The sequence below is a fragment of the Coturnix japonica genome, chromosome 3 (assembly GCF_054131305.1).
Source record: "Coturnix japonica strain WE chromosome 3, WE-NBRP24, whole genome shotgun sequence".
NCBI lineage: Eukaryota > Metazoa > Chordata > Aves > Galliformes > Phasianidae > Coturnix > Coturnix japonica.
The window spans coordinates 74,234,900-74,253,792 of record NC_140665.1 but is presented as its reverse complement, the minus strand read 5'-3'; the positions used below and the strand labels follow the sequence as shown (position 1 = coordinate 74,253,792).

General features: G+C 35.1%; 1 protein-coding gene across 5 annotated transcripts in view; it reads right to left on the bottom strand.

The window, feature by feature from the left end:
* Nucleotides 1–18,893, bottom strand: part of IBTK (inhibitor of Bruton tyrosine kinase) — a 53,989-nt gene that overhangs the window by 18,798 nt on the left and 16,298 nt on the right. For 2 of the 5 annotated variants that reach the window (XM_015859009.3, XM_015859007.3), the window contains 16 exons: nucleotides 18,769–18,886; nucleotides 17,053–17,233; nucleotides 15,764–15,887; nucleotides 13,820–13,997; nucleotides 12,563–12,740; nucleotides 11,180–11,776; nucleotides 10,257–10,343; nucleotides 9,230–9,312; nucleotides 9,093–9,130; nucleotides 7,165–7,261; nucleotides 6,689–6,790; nucleotides 5,745–5,862; nucleotides 4,126–4,186; nucleotides 3,206–3,333; nucleotides 838–950; nucleotides 135–283 (listed from right to left, as the gene is read on the bottom strand). In XM_015859009.3, the coding sequence (XP_015714495.2) occupies nucleotides 135–283; nucleotides 838–950; nucleotides 3,206–3,333; nucleotides 4,126–4,186; nucleotides 5,745–5,862; nucleotides 6,689–6,790; nucleotides 7,165–7,261; nucleotides 9,093–9,130; nucleotides 9,230–9,312; nucleotides 10,257–10,343; nucleotides 11,180–11,776; nucleotides 12,563–12,740; nucleotides 13,820–13,997; nucleotides 15,764–15,887; nucleotides 17,053–17,233; nucleotides 18,769–18,886 (2,352 nt within the window). Of the gene's footprint in view, nucleotides 1–134; nucleotides 284–837; nucleotides 951–3,205; nucleotides 3,334–4,125; nucleotides 4,187–5,744; nucleotides 5,863–6,688; nucleotides 6,791–7,164; nucleotides 7,262–9,092; nucleotides 9,131–9,229; nucleotides 9,313–10,256; nucleotides 10,344–11,179; nucleotides 11,777–12,562; nucleotides 12,741–13,819; nucleotides 13,998–15,763; nucleotides 15,888–17,052; nucleotides 17,234–18,768; nucleotides 18,887–18,893 lie in introns of those variants that run through there. The other 3 variants (XM_085541949.1, XM_085541948.1, XR_014944187.1) reach the window with 2 other exon arrangements.

The following is an 18,893-nucleotide window of genomic DNA, read 5'->3' as shown; positions in this document are numbered from 1 at the left end:
TCTTTGTCTGTTATGCCAAAGTCTCTCAATTTTAAGCACAACAGTTTCTCAGAAACACTCCACAAATACAAGCTGTCTTTTGATGGATTAGATAAATGACAAAAAAAATGTTGCTAGAAACAAAGAAATCCAACCTCAGTCCTGTCTGGATGAAAAACTTTTGTGAAGTCAGGGGACTGCAAGTCTCTGGGGCTACTCACTCCTGCGTAACTACCTTCAGAGTCAGATGTTAGGAGTTCTGGAAGCGATTCTACAGAGTTAGTTTTATCCAATTTTATGGAGCCTAGGAAATAAGAACAGAGTAAACCTAATATATCATCAAAGCAGGAGTAAGCAAAGCAAAAATTATTAACCACATATTTTATGTATAAAAGAACCAGATTACCTATCCCAGTATATTAGACAAGAATAACTTCAAGCAGACTTAAAAAATAAATAAATAAATGGTAAGATATTGATGCTTCTAGTTTCTTCTCTCTGTCTTGTTACATAAAGTCTCATGAAAAAAATAGACACTTTTCTGTTAAAAAGTCTTCCTCAGTATTTTCAACAGTGAGTAAACTATTTGATTTTCCAGATAAAGGTATGTGAGTAGAAATGTTACACCATGTGGGAAAGTGCCTCTTACAAAAAACATGCTTCTATAGAAAGCTGTGGGCACAAGTTTAAGGTGATAACCATTCTTTCAAAAAAAACCTCAAGTCTTCAGAATTCACTGTCCAAATTCAGCAGCAGACTTTGCAAGTTTTAATTACCAAAGTACAAAAATTGTACTGTACTGCAAATTAAACTGCATGTTCTGTTATTATAACTGCAAGGAACATCTTTCCCACTGACCTGTAGAGGCTGGACTCTGAATAATGTCTGAAAGATTATATCCACCAGAGCTGTCGGAGCGTTTCCGTGGCTTCTTTTTTGCTTTAGTTTTTGCCCTTTTGAAAAGAGCTTCCCTATTAAAATCAAAAACAGTACAACATGGACTAAAGCATCAAGAAAATCAAGTCTCAGAACTATCAATATCAAGCTTTTCAGCCAGCAGCTGTAGTTACACTTTAAATAGCAATAACTACTCCCACCAGCTGTCAATAGCTTGCTTGTTCCTTCTCTGACACTTCCCCGCTTACCTCAAATACTTATTAAATTATGGATGGTGGGGAGGGAGGGAATCAAGAGAAAAAGGAAAAAAAAACCCTCAGGTAGACTTTGTTTCTGATCTGTTCCATGGCACAAACACTTGTGCTAAGACAACAGAAGACGGCAGCTGCATAGACTGGCACCTCCACCTAGGTCAGATTAAACTTGCTACAAGTTCCAATATGTATCAGTCAGAAAGTGTCAGAAAAGTAACTCTTCCACAACCCCCCTCTCTCTTCCACCATACAAACTGACAACAAAGTAACATTCCTGCTACAATATTAAGGTATAAGGTCATGTTACCAGAACTTAACTTGTTCCTACTTAGGATACAAGGAACAACTTGAACTAAAGAGTATCTTTATTTATTTCAGCACAACTATTAGAAATTCAGAATTAAATTAATAACATCTCCAAATTCAATCCTACATCAATATTGTAACCATAAGTATATATATATGGCTTGAGTTCTAATACAAGACAGTCTCTCAGTTCTCTTGACCTACTATTTCTTCTCTAAACTTGTACTTTAGTACAACTTTATATTACTAAGCCATTATATCAAATGAACCTCTTCACAGTAATGCAGAGTTTACAGTCAATTTGTCCAGTTACAAAGCTGTACTTAAACAAAAAACACTATAAATTTACTCATCAGAAAAGCAGCATGTTTTTAGCCTGACAAGTCTCTACAAACCCAACTGGTGTCACTTCCCAATCTTTAGATAAACGTTGTAAAAGAGGATAACGGAACACCAGAAAAACACCAAGGCCAAATTACCTGATCTACAGCTACTTGGATTACATTTTCTAACAGTTCCTAACCATAGGAAATTTGCTTTATTATTCTCCAGCCAGAAAGCATTCACTTCAAATTGACAGATAAAAAACAACACAAAACTTGTTGTTTCTCATGACATACTGATAAAATTAAGAAATGCAGATAAAAAGTATTTTTCAGACAGATCTATAGTACAGTAAAGACTGCTAGTTTATCTCTAAGTTTCTAATTCAAGGAAGTTCAATGAGCTTCATAGTTGGTTGAATAAATAGACAGGTTCAGCCATGTAATGCACAGCACCTATATATTTGCAATGCTCATTCTGCTACCTTTGATCACATTACTTAAAGGAATAGTTCAGTTCATAACTGAAAGAGACCAATAAATATTCATTCCAACTGTCTGACTGCTTCAGGGCTTACCAAAAGTTAAAGAACATTAATGATGGTATTACCCAAATGCCTCATGAAGACTGAGGAGCATGGGACATCAATTACCTCCCTAGGAAGCCTGTTTCAGTGCTTGATTACCCAGATGGCAAATTAATGTTTTCCAGTCCCCATTCTAACCCTCTTCTGATGCAGCTTTGTGATGTTTCCATCCTGTTATTGGTTCCCATGAGCAGAGCCCAGAACTGTCTCCCTGCTTCCTCTCCTCAGGGTACTGTAGAGAGCAGTGAGGCTGCTTTTCTTCTCTACATTGGACAACCCAGTGTCCTTAGCCTCTCCTCATAGCACATGCCAGCCCTTCTACCAGATCTGTTGCCTTCCTCTGGGTGCTTTCAAGAACATTCACACCCTTTGGTTGTTTTTATTGGGTTTTTTTTTGTTTGTTTGTTTTTTTATAGAGTCCAGAACCATGCACTTATTCAAGTTGAAGCTACGCCAAGACTAAACGGAGCAGAATTACCTCTTCTGACCGGCTGACTGTGATGAATTTAATGTACCCTGAATTGCAGTTTGCTACCCTGGCAGCCAGGTGACACTGCCAGCTCATACTGAAAAGCTGCTGTCACCAGCACTCCTCCTAGGTCCCTTTGTGCGGAACCACTTCACCTAGTCTGTCTCTGTGCATCCAGCATTACTCCATTAGTAAGCTGGAGGGACTAAGAGGTGGGGAGGGACTTTTCACTGCAATGTACAATACTTCAGGGAACTGAGAGAAGTCCTTGAAATCATAATTTATCCTATTTTCTAATAGGCCCCCCCAGAGGGGGTCAGGTACCATACAAAGACAATTAAATACCACATATAGCTCACTCAGAAATATTGATGAAAACCAGATACTTACTGAGAATTCTGTTCTGTATTCATTTCTTCCCTTATAAAAACAAAGTTCTCTCCCTCTTCAGGCTCAAAACAACTTAAGTCAGGTCCATCTGGATATGGCGTAATTACTCTCCTGACCATAGCAGGAATCTGTAGATAGAAGAGTTATTACACCATTGCTCTTATATCAATTGTTAGCAAATACCTGATCTCTCTTGCACAAGGGTCAAAACGACAGTTACTTAAAACACTTTTACAGATTAAGTAATTATTTAAGCAGGTTATAAACTTCTGTTACATTTCTAAATAGGCCAAGGCTAATAGTGGTGACTATGTTGAAGAACAGTGGTTTGTAGTTGAGAACCTGCTCTATCAATTAGTGTTCTTGCATTCTTTGTGGCTGTTACAGTTTCCACAGAAAAAAAAAACAAACAGGAGGCATTAATTTCAGACTGACCTACATATGTTCCCAGCTGCTTATAACCCCTGACAGAAAATGCTTCAGGGTTATGCAAACTCACATTCTTTATTCTTTAACCATGTAACAGTATAATGTTTCTTGGTTTTCCCTTTGTGCATTGAATTTCAACTTTCACATTATTTTTCTCGTTGCTTTTAAGATTTCTTGAGAGCACTTCATTTTTCACTGGAAAGACACCTTTGCTTTCTTTTCCTTCTAAGTTTTCTTCCCCAGACAAAAACTGTTCATTAACAAGTACATTTAATGTATTAAATATGCAATTTAAGTACTTTAAAGAAGGATAGTATTGGCTAGTGAATAAGAACATATGAGCTCCATGGAAGTGGCTATAGCAGGGGCTAGTTTTTCTTGAGTCAGATATTCTCCTGTCAGCCCGTCATCTAAAAACCCTGCAGGTATATACATCTTACTCACTTGATCTCATTTTAAACCTAACCTTCCACTGAGGTTGTATGACTCACCATTTTCCTGTAATAAACAGAAAGATCCTTTACAACTTCATCACTTAAGATATCCAGAGTCCTAAAAATAAATAAAGAACATACAAATCATGTTAATGAAAAATCCAAATGAATGTTCTACACAAATCTCACTTTGAGACATATATAGGCTCAGACATGGAAGAAAATGAACTCAAGCCATAAATGAATTAATGCATTCATTATAAGGCAGGATTAAAAATATACACTTTCCAAATAGTCCACTTTTACTTAATAATCAGTTGTTGTAGAATTATCTTATCTATTCCTGCATACTTCCAAGTCTTCCTTACAGGTACCTAACACCCCAAGTCTACATAAATTTTTCCGTAAAAATCAGCCACAATATCCTTTGACACTTATGCAAAAAAATAATACAAGATTTTACTCAACTAGATTCTGCCTTGTCTGCATGAACAGCTTTCCTTCCACAGTGCTATCATGGCTCATTTTCAGCTGTCTCAGGCCTATCAAATCAGGAGTCTTTCCACTTTCCACCTACTGAGGGTATTCTCGTTAAAATGGAGATGCAGATCTGTTTCTAACTAAGAATGCTGCATGTCCTTCCTGGGCTTAAAATCCAACAAATCTTAATTAAGAACAGCACTGAACACAATAAATTTTTATTCTCCTTTCAAAATCAAAGCTTAAAATGTAAACAGATATGAAGATGAGAATAAGAAAATTGACACTATCGATAGATTCTTTTATCTGTGATACACATAGAAGATCTTTTTGACATGGATCTGAAGTGCTGGTATTCTGAACTGGTTAAGAAAGATCTCTAAAAACTCCTGTTGATAAAAGCCTAGGAAAGCAGAGAAGAATGGTAATAAAGAAGAATTTATGTATAAGCCTTTCCTAGAAAAGAAGATCAATGAGCTTACCCTGAGAAGATATTATTTACTCTGGAAGTAACTCAAAGTCCTCTATGAAAGCAGTGACAGAAAACACCTTTAACCTTACAGGAGTCTAGCTGAATATTTATGGAAAGCAACAGTAAATCATCTGTTGAGCCTTCACTGCAGACAGTTAAAGCAAATACACTATCAGAAGACGCAGGCCCATCCTTTTCAACACCATCTAGTGGGTGGCAGGGGAGTTAGAAACAGACAAGCTTTAAGGTCCCTTCCAACTCAAGCCATTCTATGATTCATTCTACAGTTCTCAGAAAACACACCAGCTATAATTAACTTACTCAACGTAAATTCAGTTAGCACAGTAAATATCACATGTATAAAAACAAAACAACAAAAAAAAAATCAGAAAAAATGCACACACAATTTTATGCATCTTTAAAAACAATGTGAAAAACACGGAACACGATCAGGCTTAATGTCAAAGAACATTAAATTCAAGAGAAGATTAACCCTTAACTCAAGCTTTTCAAGCCAGATTGGAACAGCTGTAGGATGGAATGTGTATAATATGTACATGTATGCAACTACTTTCTTTCTACAGATGTGGCAAAAATGATCTTCTCTTTAACACAGCAGCACTCAGCTGTACTTTAGCTGCTCCTATTACTTCCAACAAATCTGCCCTTTCTGGAATACTTGACTTTAGCAACAATACATAAGCTCATCTGCATCCCTCCTTACCTTGTTTCAAGTAAAGCTGCCATATTGAGTCCTATGAACTGCAGGCAGGACAGTTTTAACTGTTCAGCATTATACATCGCTGAGAACTCCAGCAACTCAGCAGCATTCTTTAAAGTTACTGCAGAGAAAACACAACAAACTAGTAAAAAACCTCATGTAGAAATGTTTAAGACTTACTGCATAGCATTAACTACAGCAGGCTCCACATAACTACACAGCAGCATGAACACAACAGCTCGTTCAGAAAAACAGAAAGCTCCTACCTACAGATACTTCAATTTCAGTTTATTGAAACTCAGCAGATCAAAACAAAGAGGAAAAATAAAGCTAATAATTACAAGTTTCATTAATTAAAGAGAAATAAGAGAAAGAAAAGAAGCGAGAGGGGGAAAAAATCAAGAAATGACAAGTAAAATTTTATGCTGACATTGAATATGAATCTGAGAAATAGTATATAGTGCTTTCTAGAAAAGGCAACCTTTGTATCCATGTAGAAAGAGCACCGTATCAAACAAACAACGGAATTACTAGCAGAACTCAATACAAGGACGGAAATAGGACAAAATTAATTCAGTGTTTCCATTTTAATAGCAGGAAGTTTTAATTTAATAAACAGCAAACAAAAATTGGTAGAAATAAAGGTTTGATGATATTTGGGTTTATTTTTATTTTTTATTAAAGAGGACGAAGAAAAGAGAAGAAAAGGAAGCATAGAGAAGGAAAGGAAGCATAATGAAATAAGGATTATGGTAATCTAGATCATCCCCTTGCCAAGAAAAAGCAATTGTAAACAGTTGTGTGATTAACAGCAGAAGGTAACAAGTACAAAGGAATTAACAAGTAATTCTGTGCAGAGATACAGAAGAAAAGGCAATAACATTAACATCTAAAAGAAAAGTATATTTTAATTTCTAGAACACTGTAATAGAAATGGCAGAACTCACATTTTTCTGCAATGGCTACTTCACATATCTCTTTGAGCCTGGATATAAGAAGCTGGTCTGCTACCACAAGAACATTGCATATGAATTCCACATTTTGAGAATCTGGAAAACAAAGCATCAGATTAGTCAATCATTTAAGCAATTGTTACACACAGCTCTTCAGCAAGATTTTAATGGGACAAATGTACTGGCTCTGCAAATTCTGATGGAAGCTCACAGTACAAGGAATAGCTTATAGATGAGTAAAAGAAGTGATTTTGCATATTTATTTTTAAGACAGAGAGGGAAGAGGAAAATAGAGTTTGACAAACAGAAAAGAAATAAAAAACCATGGGATAAGAAGCCTCAAAATCTGAAGTCACACCAATTTGGATTTTCTAGATGAAGACATAACACAAGCATGCTAACTATGGAAATGGCTTTAAAGAATATATATAAAACTTGCAGGAACTACTGTTGAGCTGAAAATACATTACCTTTTATTGCAAGAGCTTCATCCGTATACAGGTAATCTACTATTATCTGCAGTATGTCAGAATGTATTGGCATTTCCAGAGCAGAACAAGACGAAGACTAAAAAGCAAAAGGAAGGGAAATAAAGAAGTTGATTACTTAGAATAAAATAAATAATTAAGAAAGTGATTGTATTTAGCAAATCATATTTGAGCATTTGGACAACAGCTGTCCTAATTTTAGGAACTGATCGCAATAAAACAATAAAAGTCTTGCCAAACTTCTAAATAAACAGCCATGAAACAGTTCAGTGTTTCTTCAATTTGATGATCTTCTCTAAAAACTGTCCTTAAAAATATTTACCCAGAATTGTTTAAAAGCAAAGCATGGAACTCCTTTCCTCTCAGTACAGAATGTTTAGTGAGATTACAAGTTTTCCCATTTAAGAATAAAACTGAAAGGTTAATTTAGCCTTTACTGTTAACCCTAGAGAAAACAGGGTCATCAACAATCACTACATTTGAAGAATCATCCTAACCACTAAGGTAAGCACCAACCACTGAAGTAACTGTCATCATTCAAATGTACACAGCGTCACTGTACTGACACATCACCCAACTTAGCCTTAAAGTCTTACAGAAATTGACATTTTCATATAACATATAGAGTCCTTGATTCAGAAAATATTTACCTTTGAATGTTTTACTTACTTACGAATATTGTACACTTCAAATATACTTACAAAATAACAGACTGACAATCTACACATAACAAATATAGCTATAACTAATATCATAGTATCATAGTCTCTTGCAGGTTGGAAGGGACCTTAGAGATCATTGAGTCCAGCCCCCAGGATTCGAGCCTCCTGTGTAACAAAGCAGCACTTCTACCACTTGCACCACAGGGGATTCGAGCCCGGGCCCCAGTGTTGCAAAGTGGCATTCCTACCACTGCGCCACCGGGGCACACATAAATATAAATGGATACTCAACAATTCAATTTTTAATTTTTATTTTAATTACTCAGCTTTGTGTTTCAGATACGTTTTCTTGTGGATGACTGAAGAAAAGGCAGTAGAGTAACTTAAAGAATTGGAAAAATGTTGTTACTCAGCAACAAGAGCTGCCAGTATTTTGCCAATTTACATCTCGAAAAAAAAAAAAAGAAAAAAAAAAAAGAAAAAAAAAGCTATGTGAAGTTGAGAAAACTTGCAAACATTTTAGCTTCCAGTCTCTAAAAAACAGCCATTTACATCTTTCCCCTTGTTCATTAATCAAAATTAATAGCATTCAGGTTCTGAAACAGAGGCATCTAAATGAATTCTCAATGTCAAAGACCACAGAATCAAAGAAATATCAGGGTTGGAAAAGATCTCCCAAGATCATCTAACATCTAAGATACTGGTGCACATTCAGCAAACAGGAATAGAGATAAACAGAAGACCTACGCCTTTTGAAACAGCAACTGAGGACTAATTGTAATAGCCTTAATAGTGAAAGTCAAATAGAGATACTGCACATTAACTTCTGATTCTACAGTACCTTTCAATCAGTACCTACAAGTACAGCATTTTATTGAAACTGTAAGATCTTGTACAGAAAACGAATGATAATACATCCAAAGGCATCAGTATTCTCCAAGAACAGGCCAGCATCAACCCATGAACTAGCTCAAAATAAACTGCCGAAAAAATAACTTTATCTCCTCTGATATTCAATCTTTGATTTATTCTTCTCATACAATACAGAATCTCAATATATAGAGTAACTAAATCTCAGTTACTGAGTAACTAAAAATAGTTGTTTTCTTACAAACAGGATCCACGAATTCAACCTTATTTCTTCTCCAATATTTAGGGACCATTATTGCAGGAAGAATTAAAAAGCTGTCCCTTACTTGCTGTCATAAAAATGTACCACTAGACATTTTTGTTTATCGGTAAGCTTACCTCAATCCACGAGCTGCTTAACATGCTGTGAAAATAATCTGTAAAGAAAGGCATTTCAGTTCAAGATCCAATAAAAATCCAGTTTAAAAAAAGACAAGTATTACATATTATATATAAATGTATATACACACACATACCAAGTCTTGCACAAAGCACACACTTATGACAAGGGAATTCCTTTCCATCTGAAGACTTCAATGTCACATCGCAGAGGTATGAACTAGAAGATATTTAATAGGATCAGAACTGTGACTGTTCATCAGACATGTAAGTTATAGACTCTACGAATACATGCTTCAGCAAGTGAGGACTTAGATTTTAATGTAAAACAAACAAACAAAAACCTAACAGTAAAGGCAAGATAATTTCAAGAGAAGTATTTTTCAGTCCAAAGTACAGTTTCTCAAAGGGCAGGCACCCTATCTCAAGATTTTTCTTTCAAAAAGTCACCAATTATTGTTTCAAACAGCTGTGACCAAATAAATTATGGCTAATTTTAGTCAATCTAAAAGCTTCCATGCTATTCATTATTTTCGTTAAATTAATAGCTCCTAGAAGCTTCAACAAATCATTTTAAGAGCAAAGGAATTCAAAACCTGTAAAAAATTTACTTTTAAGCGTAATAGCTTTGATTATATCAGCAGACCATTCAAGCCTTTGTGTATAGATATCCCAATTAGATCAATGGAATTAAAGGACAGCCCTTTGATGAAAATGTAAAGAATTTCTTCTACTGAAAGATATTCCTGATTTTTTTTTCCATTAGAAAAACAATAAATTCTCTTATTTCCACTTAATGTAGTCCTAACGTAACAGCAAGCTTACTTGCAAGAGATTTAACTGCCTTTGACTGAACTACCCTGACAATTTCCCCTGGCATTAGCATTCTAGTTAATCTGTAGAACAAACTGATGCACAGTAAGAAGTATACTATATACATACTATACATAATCCATCTCAGACCACTAATTCATATATCGCTACATGAAGATCTACAAAGAAAATTAATAAATGTCAGTTGTGAAAGGAATAAGAGTACACCAGATGCTAAAATACAGCTGATAAAACTTAGCCCACACTTAGCAGACAATGAGATGCCAAAAAAAAAAAGAACAAGATAGCAGATGTGAGGAAAGTTGTGTGAAAGCATGTAAAAAAGTTTACCATTTTTTCTGATTAAACTTCATTTTGTTCCCATTCTTCCTGTTGACAACATTAATTTTTCCATTTTCTAACCTGACTCCATCCAATCTGCAAATCATTAACATCGGTAATAAACAGTACAATCAGTATGGAGTTCAAACCATTAAGAAAAAGTTTCAAGAAGTAATAACATTTCAGTCCATTCACCCCATAAAACTGAAAACTAATTCCATCTGTCATGGAAAACCACAAAAGGCCAGTTGCAAAATATACCTGAAATTCATTCTACATCTTTGGTATCTGTTTATTTTAATGAAAGCTGCACTGTCATACTGAAGGCTGAAGTCCAGCATAACAGAATCAAAAATCTAGAAGTTACAGATTCTACTACCAGGCAATTATCTGAGCAATGACAGTGCTGTGGAAGAGATACACATTTCAGCACAGGCTTTTTAACATCCTAATTTAGGAAGGCTTGTGAATTGGAATAGTAAAGATACAAGAGCACTTCTCATGGATTAAGAGGCAATGTACTTCCAACAGGGTGCTTTATCATGGCAACTTTAATCAGAAATTTTATTTTTAGCAGTAGATTCACATATTTTCTGATTAATTTAAGTATTTGTGGAAAAATCACCTGCCCTGAAGTAGCTCGTTACCTTCACTGAAACAAAAAGATAAATGTGGGAAATAATGACTAACACAATTCTACGTATTCCAAGTGTTTGCTCATTTCCATTAATTTCACCATTAAGAGCATATCAGTTTAATAGGAATTTAGATGTTTAGTATGAAGCAACACAAGATTTTAAAGCTTTTATACTTGAAAAAGGCAGATTTAGCAAACCTAACTGATCTTTCTTCCCTTTTAATAAGAAGCTAACACAAACAAAAACTCTCCGTGAAGAACTTGCCAGAATATAAATGCATTTACTCTCACCTACCTTCCACTTAAATTGCTGAGTCCAAATTTTTTTGCAGCACTTTGCAGCATTTTTATGAGGTTAGCTTCTTCACCTACAGTTTTGTTTTTTTTAGATTTGTTCTTTTGCTTTTCATTTAGAACTTGCACTTGATTATTTCTGTAAATTTCAAATGCAGACTTCCGATTAACATCTTCATTGAAACTCATTTTGTTCAGGTTAGAAATTAAAGTATCTTGATACTCTTCTGATTTTTCTTTATGTAGGAGTTTTGGTTTGTAACCATGAGTCAGAAGATCACAAGTATCAGTGTATATGAACTGCAGGAGGTATGCAAACAGATCTGGATGAACTTTCTCTATTACATACAGATTGCATCCAACAGCATCTTCATCTTTACGGTAGACATCTGGCGTTTCCAGCTGACTATCACTGGAAACAAACAGTTTCTTAAAGAAGTCAGAGCGTACAGCCAAGATGTATTTGTGCACAGCGTAAGTTCTGGTGCCAATCTGAAGAGTCACATCATGGATGCTGTCCATTTCATCTGTTTCATCTAAGAGCTTGCCAAAATCCTCTCCAAAACTTGATAGTGATACACTTGGAATTTCATAAAGACTAGAAAAAAAAAATTGTACCCATAAAAAAAAATCCTCTATTTACAAACTCAATGAAAATTTAAACAGTATGCTTAGTGATTAGAGTAGGGCAGCCTCCTTTTTCCTCTTACAGTGCTGAACTACTTAGAATTTTGGGTTCTGTTTTTTAAAGAAAGAGGTAATACTATGCTACTTAGACAATTAAACCACATGCATAAGATCTGTCATATCAAATACATATTGGAATATCAGATACAGCACTTTTGTCTATACAATTAAGCCCACAAGACGTATTTTTTCAGATCTTCATTTCATTTTTCCAAAAAGAAAGCACAAACATTTTCTATATTTCATATCACAACTAAAAGCAATAAGAAAAAAGGTGATATTTACTCCTGTATCAGACATACTGAAAACTATTAAGAGAACATCATTCAGTGGTCTTCTATTTTACATTCAACATCTTTTTCCCCAAAGATCCACTTTTCACTTTCATTTAAAAGTTGATTACTAATGACTACTGAGGTAATGAGTTTCTACAGCATTTACACTCAGACTGTATTAAGAAATGGATTGCAAATTCTTGCCTTAAACACTTCATCTAAAAATACTATCCTAATTAATCAAAGACATCTCTCCTTACTAATTTGTTAGTTATTAGCTGTGCTATGCAAGTGCTATTTTCTGGCAGTATGGATAACTATATATGACTTCTACGCGTGTGGAAAATGGACTTTTCTGAAAAGCAGAATAATTTGTTATCACATGCACAAACACACAGAAAAAATGATGTTTGTTGATATACCTTGTTTTAGGGTCTGACTGTAAAACAGCAAAATTGCATCCATTAGGATCTGTGGCGATACTAACAGCTCGGTGGACAAAAGCAAGTTTCTGAAGTCGAATTCTTTCATACACATTGTTTGTGTCATATGAAAGAGACATTTCAGTGGAAGCATTTGGAAGGCTTGATACTAGCTCTGCTAAAAACACAAAAAAGCAAAAAGGTCAAGCTAATTAAATTGAACTGATTAAAAAATGTTAAGATTTATGACTTCAAGTCCACTGATGCAGTCACTAATAAAGTTTAGATTACGCTGATGATTTCAGCTCACTTAGCACCACTGAAACTTTCAAAAGAAAGAAAGGAAAAATCCACACAGAAGCTCTCATTCATTCCAAAAGACTCACAAATGATGACTAAACATTCACCTAGTCAACAGATCTGAATTCTGAAGTTTCCTAAAACATACTAAAGTTGCAAAAATAACACCAATGAGCAGAAACAGTGTGCTTATAGATACATACCAGCATCAGGACAAGGAACAAGAAAATGACATGCACTCAGGAGCTACTGTACAATACATCAAATAAAAGCAAGTAGTAAAAGAGCAAACCTAGTATGCAACTTTGCAATGATCAGGAGGAAAGTTTTTTGCTGTCAAAGATTAAGTCCATTTCAGCATAACAATTAGGATGTAATCTAGATATCAGAAGCAGAACTGCAACATACAGTTGTAAAACACAAACACAGCCCAGATTGGTAGTAACTCCACTTCTACTTATAAATTTTTATGGCACTCCTATAAACAGAGCCAACACTTCAAACTAAAAACCTGTCCTATGGTAGAGAGGGATCTTCTCAACCAAAAATCAATCCATCAGCAACGTGAGCCAAGTTAATAAGAAAGAAATTGCTCTGGATACCATATTATGCCCAGGTCTGGGAAATGAAGTAAGATTTCCCTAACTAAGCAGTACAAGCAAGTACATCTCTTTCTGTTCAATACCAATTTTCTAGGATTGGTCATTTAATATGTGACAAAATTGCTATGCTGTGCATTTGTGCTACTACTGCTCTTCAGAAGTAGTTTTCTTCCCAGAAATCTCTGATGTTAACCAAAAAGGAAATAAAATACTGCTGGTCAGTGTACCAACCATTAGCCATAGAGAAAACTCACTACATAATACTATTAGATCAAGCAGCATAAAACAAGTATTGCAAAGGTCCAATTAATCCTTTATATTCTAATACTTAAAAAATAATAAAGTAATTACCAACCTTTCTTCTCTTGCATTTTTCTTCCTTCCTCTAGCCACTTGCCAGTAAAGGCTTCACCATCCTGTGTGACAAACATCATTTCATTCCTACTTAAAGCAACATCAGACATGAAGACTTGTCGGCCGTATACCCAACGACATTGCTTCATGGAATTACTGGATGACTTCCAGCAAAAAATCTGTAATATCAGCAAAAGTATTTTTCAGAGAAATCATATGAAAGCAGTACTGTACTTTTTAAACATAAGAATGTTGTCATTCCAAAGTCACATATGAAAGGAGAAGGACATTCTTCTAAATCTTATCCTAAAAAAATAAAAACATCTATTAAAAAAGAACCCATGTGTTAAATAGGGAAAATTATGATACTGAAATCCATTTGCTCATAATGAGCATTTGAAAAGCTTCTCTGAATATTCAAACATCTTTGTAACTGTCATCTATATGGCAGGTTTTACTTACATTCCAATAAGGACAGAAAAAGGTATCAAAGTCAAGCCAAGCAACAAGACTGACCCAGTTGATTTACAAATCTGTACAACTGATTTACAAGTTAGGTCAAATTCAAAACAAGAGCACAGAAAAAATGCTAATCACATGACTAAAATCCTAAGCTTCTTTGTACCATCCAAGGTTCTGCAGATGCAGGCCATAACCAAACATAAACATGGAAACATACAACATAAATGTGAATACATACACACAAGCATACAGATAAATTTATGCCTTCATATGTACACACATACACATAATATATGGTACACATTGGTAAGATTCCCTCTAAGTCTTCTCTTAGCTGAAAAAAACAACAATCAAGCTATACCAGGAGTTGCTAACTGAGGAAACAGAAGTGTTTCCTCAGTTAGATCCTCTCAGATACCCCATTTCTCAGTCTAAAGCATCTCTCTCCTTTTCAGAGTCTAAAACACAAATCCCAGTATATGCCAGTATTCAGCATGGCAAGATATGCAGTGTAGGTTGACACAAAAAGGAAGATAAGTAGTTTTTTGTGCCAAAGTATTACCCCAAAGATGCTGAAGAGACTCTACCAATACCACAGATACTAGAGAATAAACCTCATAACAGGACTGAAGCACAAGTTTATGACCTCCGAGGCAGCTAATGACCTAACAAACAGATATGATCTGCTCAATCAAATGCAAGGAAAGAAAGGGAAACACCTACACTGATCACTATTTTGATACACAGTTTTTAACGTTCTTTAAGGCAGCATTTTGATAACAAAATGTTTTTGTAAGCACCACTAGGTGGCACTGAAGGCTAAGGTCTCCCAGTGAACAGACCTAAGCTAGGAAAGGCTGGCAGAGTATTCTGTAGGAGCCTGTGAACTGCTCCTCTGTGAGAGGAGGAAGAGAATAAGACAAAATAAATCCACCATAACATCACAGATCTAAGACGACACTGTTTACATACAGCTACAAATCCTTAGTTATTCACAGAGCTTAGCTGCAACTTTTCTGAGACTGTTTCTGGAGGGTGCAAAGGTGACGAGGGAGGTGAGGTAAGAGAAGATAGAAGACAAGAACCACGTACGCCCTAACTTCTTTTGTATGCAAAAGTAAAACAGTTTCAATCTCCATTAAAAGGCTATTAGATGTTCACAGATTTAAAAATGAAGTACTGTAGATCACTCCAGTAGTTTTCCCATAGCTTTTTAATATATTATAGAAGAACACATCACTAACAGCACTACGCAAAGGAATTGTGCATCCTCTAGGGCTGATTTTTTACTGTCAACAAGTTTATAGAAAAACAGAAAAATATAGTTATTTAGTATTGTAGCATGCATTTTATCTTCCTTTCCAAGGTAAGTCCTATTTTGATTTCTTTAACCAGAGGTTCACCAAGGGAGCGTAAACAGTTTCATACTTATTATTCAGTAAGCAGTTTGCTGTAAGATTGGTACTTTAGAAACATAACTTACTCTTCCAGCTTCATCCAGTGCTAAAATGCAGATCTTCTGACCCCCATTTTCTTTAAGATGCTGGGTGTCTACCTTGTATTCCAAATAGCCCCCATTAACTAGAACTTTTTTAAGGTTCAGCTGTCTGGAAGAACACAAAAGGTTATAGTAGTATTTTTTCCATCACAAACAAATCTTGCTTCTAAGACCAAATTATATCTACCATTTAGATAAGTAGTAAAAAAAAAAAAAAAAAAAAAAAAAAAAAAAAAGCACAGCTAAAATAGTAACACTGACAAGCTACCTAAATGTAGCTATCTGCTGGCATAACTAACATAACTGCTAATCATATTTTATTAGTAGACTGCACAGACCTATTTTGTATTTTAAAAAGTCACAGCATATTCATGTTTTCTTTTCATGATTAAAAAACTGCTTTAATCTTCAGAACCACATACATTTCAGTTTTAATTTTGTTTAGCAGTTTATAGTAAAAGACCTTTTGCCCTTTTATTCCAGGAGTTTCTCAACTTCCCTCCAATCTAACTGCTTAAAGCCATGGAAGATAACAGTTTCCAGTTTCTTAGTGTAAGAATGGTTATTTAACGATAGAGAACAGAAGTATAAATAGTAATCCCTAAGCTAATGAATACTGGTAGTATTTCAAAGGTAGCTGAAAAGATAACTGGAAGCTGTTGAAAAAACGTTCATTACCTCTTCTGATCTGTTCACGAAAACTATCAGAGAGAATGAGATTAATTAACTTAATTATAATTTATGAGTCATAGGCCCAGTTTCTTCAACAGGTTTTACATACAGGTTTTAGCACATGGACCAGGTGGGATCACGAGGTCCCTATTCCAACCTAAATTACTCTATGCAGCATGCTATTTCCACATGTTCCTTATGAAATTCAGAGCCACATCGACTGACTCAAAAACAGAACAAAGCAGGACATCCTCAACATCTCTACCCAGATACATTTAAACAAACTGAAATCAGAAAATGAACAAAAAATTACCAGTTTCAAAATTATTAAGCCTGCAGCATGAAATATTTTTTCCTACTGTTTTGTTTAAAATATCCTTAGTAAACAATGAATGGTATTCGGTCCCATGTAACAACAAAATAAACTCAAAAAAGTTGCTGCAGTTCATATGACAACTGAGAATGAAGAAAACTCAGAGTAGTGCTGTACTAGTGTTACTTTATACACAAAACTGTGTATAATAATAATTCTACTGCAAGTAGAAGCCTATAGTGAAACCTTCACCTCAAACTTCATAACAAATTAGAAAAGTAACACATACTTTGAAGCAATCTTTTTGCACTGATAGTCTGCAAGTAAATAAATATCCCCTCTTTCAGTAACACACACTGTAGCACCATCACTTGCAGACACCAGCGACACAGAAACATCTTTATGGTGTAGAGCAGAAACTTGTCGAGGTGCAGTTACACACTTTTCTCCATTAGGATCCAGCAGATAACCTAGAAAATACAACCCACCCCCCAAAAAGTATTATTTAACATTCCACACAACTCAATTAAAGAACATATTGCTAACCTACTTTGAAGAACCTTTAAATTCTTTAAGATTTTCTAGGTATTAGATAATTCACCTTCAAAGCATTAAGACAGATGCACCACACATACTTGCTAGTTTACCATGAATTCCTGAAAATATTCAAGATCTGACATAAAGTAAAGCACGTTCTACAGGGCCAGCTATTTAATAGCATTAGACTATGCAGTAGCATTGCCTTTCATCTCAAAGAAAGAACTTCTATCCGATTGCATTACAGTTTATAACACTAGAAGTATTATTGCATCAACTATCACTGGAAGGTACTAAACAAGCTTGTCATAGAAATCACTGTACGTGCATATAAGCACTAAGGCAGGGGACTAAGGTGAAACAAAAGTTGAAGTTGTAAGTGTAGGGGCTCAGAAAACTTAAAGATCAAGTCATTACTGCTCAGCTGCATTGAGAATCTGTAAAAATGTACACAGCATAACCCTGTGCACTTATATCTGCAACACAAAGGCCTGCAATCCTGTCCTAAATGCACAGCACCACACCCAAATTTCCTGTAGAGGCACAAGGTTTATTTTCACAGTTCTCAGCTGACACAACAATACCACTTACGATCCAAGCTACTGTATTCATATCGTACTGTATTGGGTGGGTCTTGTGCATAGCAGAAGAATCTCAGTAGCACAAGTAACCACAAAGTAATGTATAAGATAGATGCATACACACATATAAAATAAATATTCATTAGTAAGATGCTTCTCTGACAAAGGTATTTTTATCAGATAACTTTTTACTCTTAAATAGGAACACAAAGGTGTATAAACCAGATTTCAGAATTGATGCAGACTAACTGTAAGTACCAGAGCTAGCTAAGTTTTGTCTGCATAAAGAACTGTCCAATTACACTATTGCAATATATGTTTATTAAAAAAGACAAACGCAACTAAAGTATCCCATCAATACAACAAATTAGGAAGTTTACATGTTGGTAACATGTTTTATTCAGGTTCTCATGTCAGAATAATACTGAATTAAGTAAAGGTTATGGTAATTAAAAATATATACATATATCTACATTCAGGAAAAGATTTCACTTCAAAAAGTTAGTATATAAAAAATTAAGAGTAATTTGTTTACACTGGACAAATGAGATAGTTCATAATTTATTGAAGACACTATCAGCAAGACCTTGCATAATTTGCAACACTAACAGTAACATCTATATCCTTAACATCTTCTATAACAGAACCACACAAGAAACATAGAAGCTAAGTCAGATCAGCTCCCATCATCTCAAAGTGTAAACATTATAAAAAATATTCTTTATAAAAAAAAAGTGGGGAGGGATGAAATCATCAGATTGGCAAAAAAAAAGAAAGAAGAGAGAAAGCTTTAACCAGGCTTCTGTTGTAGGAAGCAGACAGTAGCTTTAGTACGTGTAACAACTTCTAATGGCTGTGTTTTACTTTTCAGAACACTTCTACCTTACCTAGTTGGCCTCCATTCAGCCCCATGGTATACACTGCTTCCTTAGTCCATAGCACTGTATGGAATCTGCCTGCAGCCACTCCAATCACCATTCTACCTTTCAGGTTTTTTGCCTGAACCTAAGCA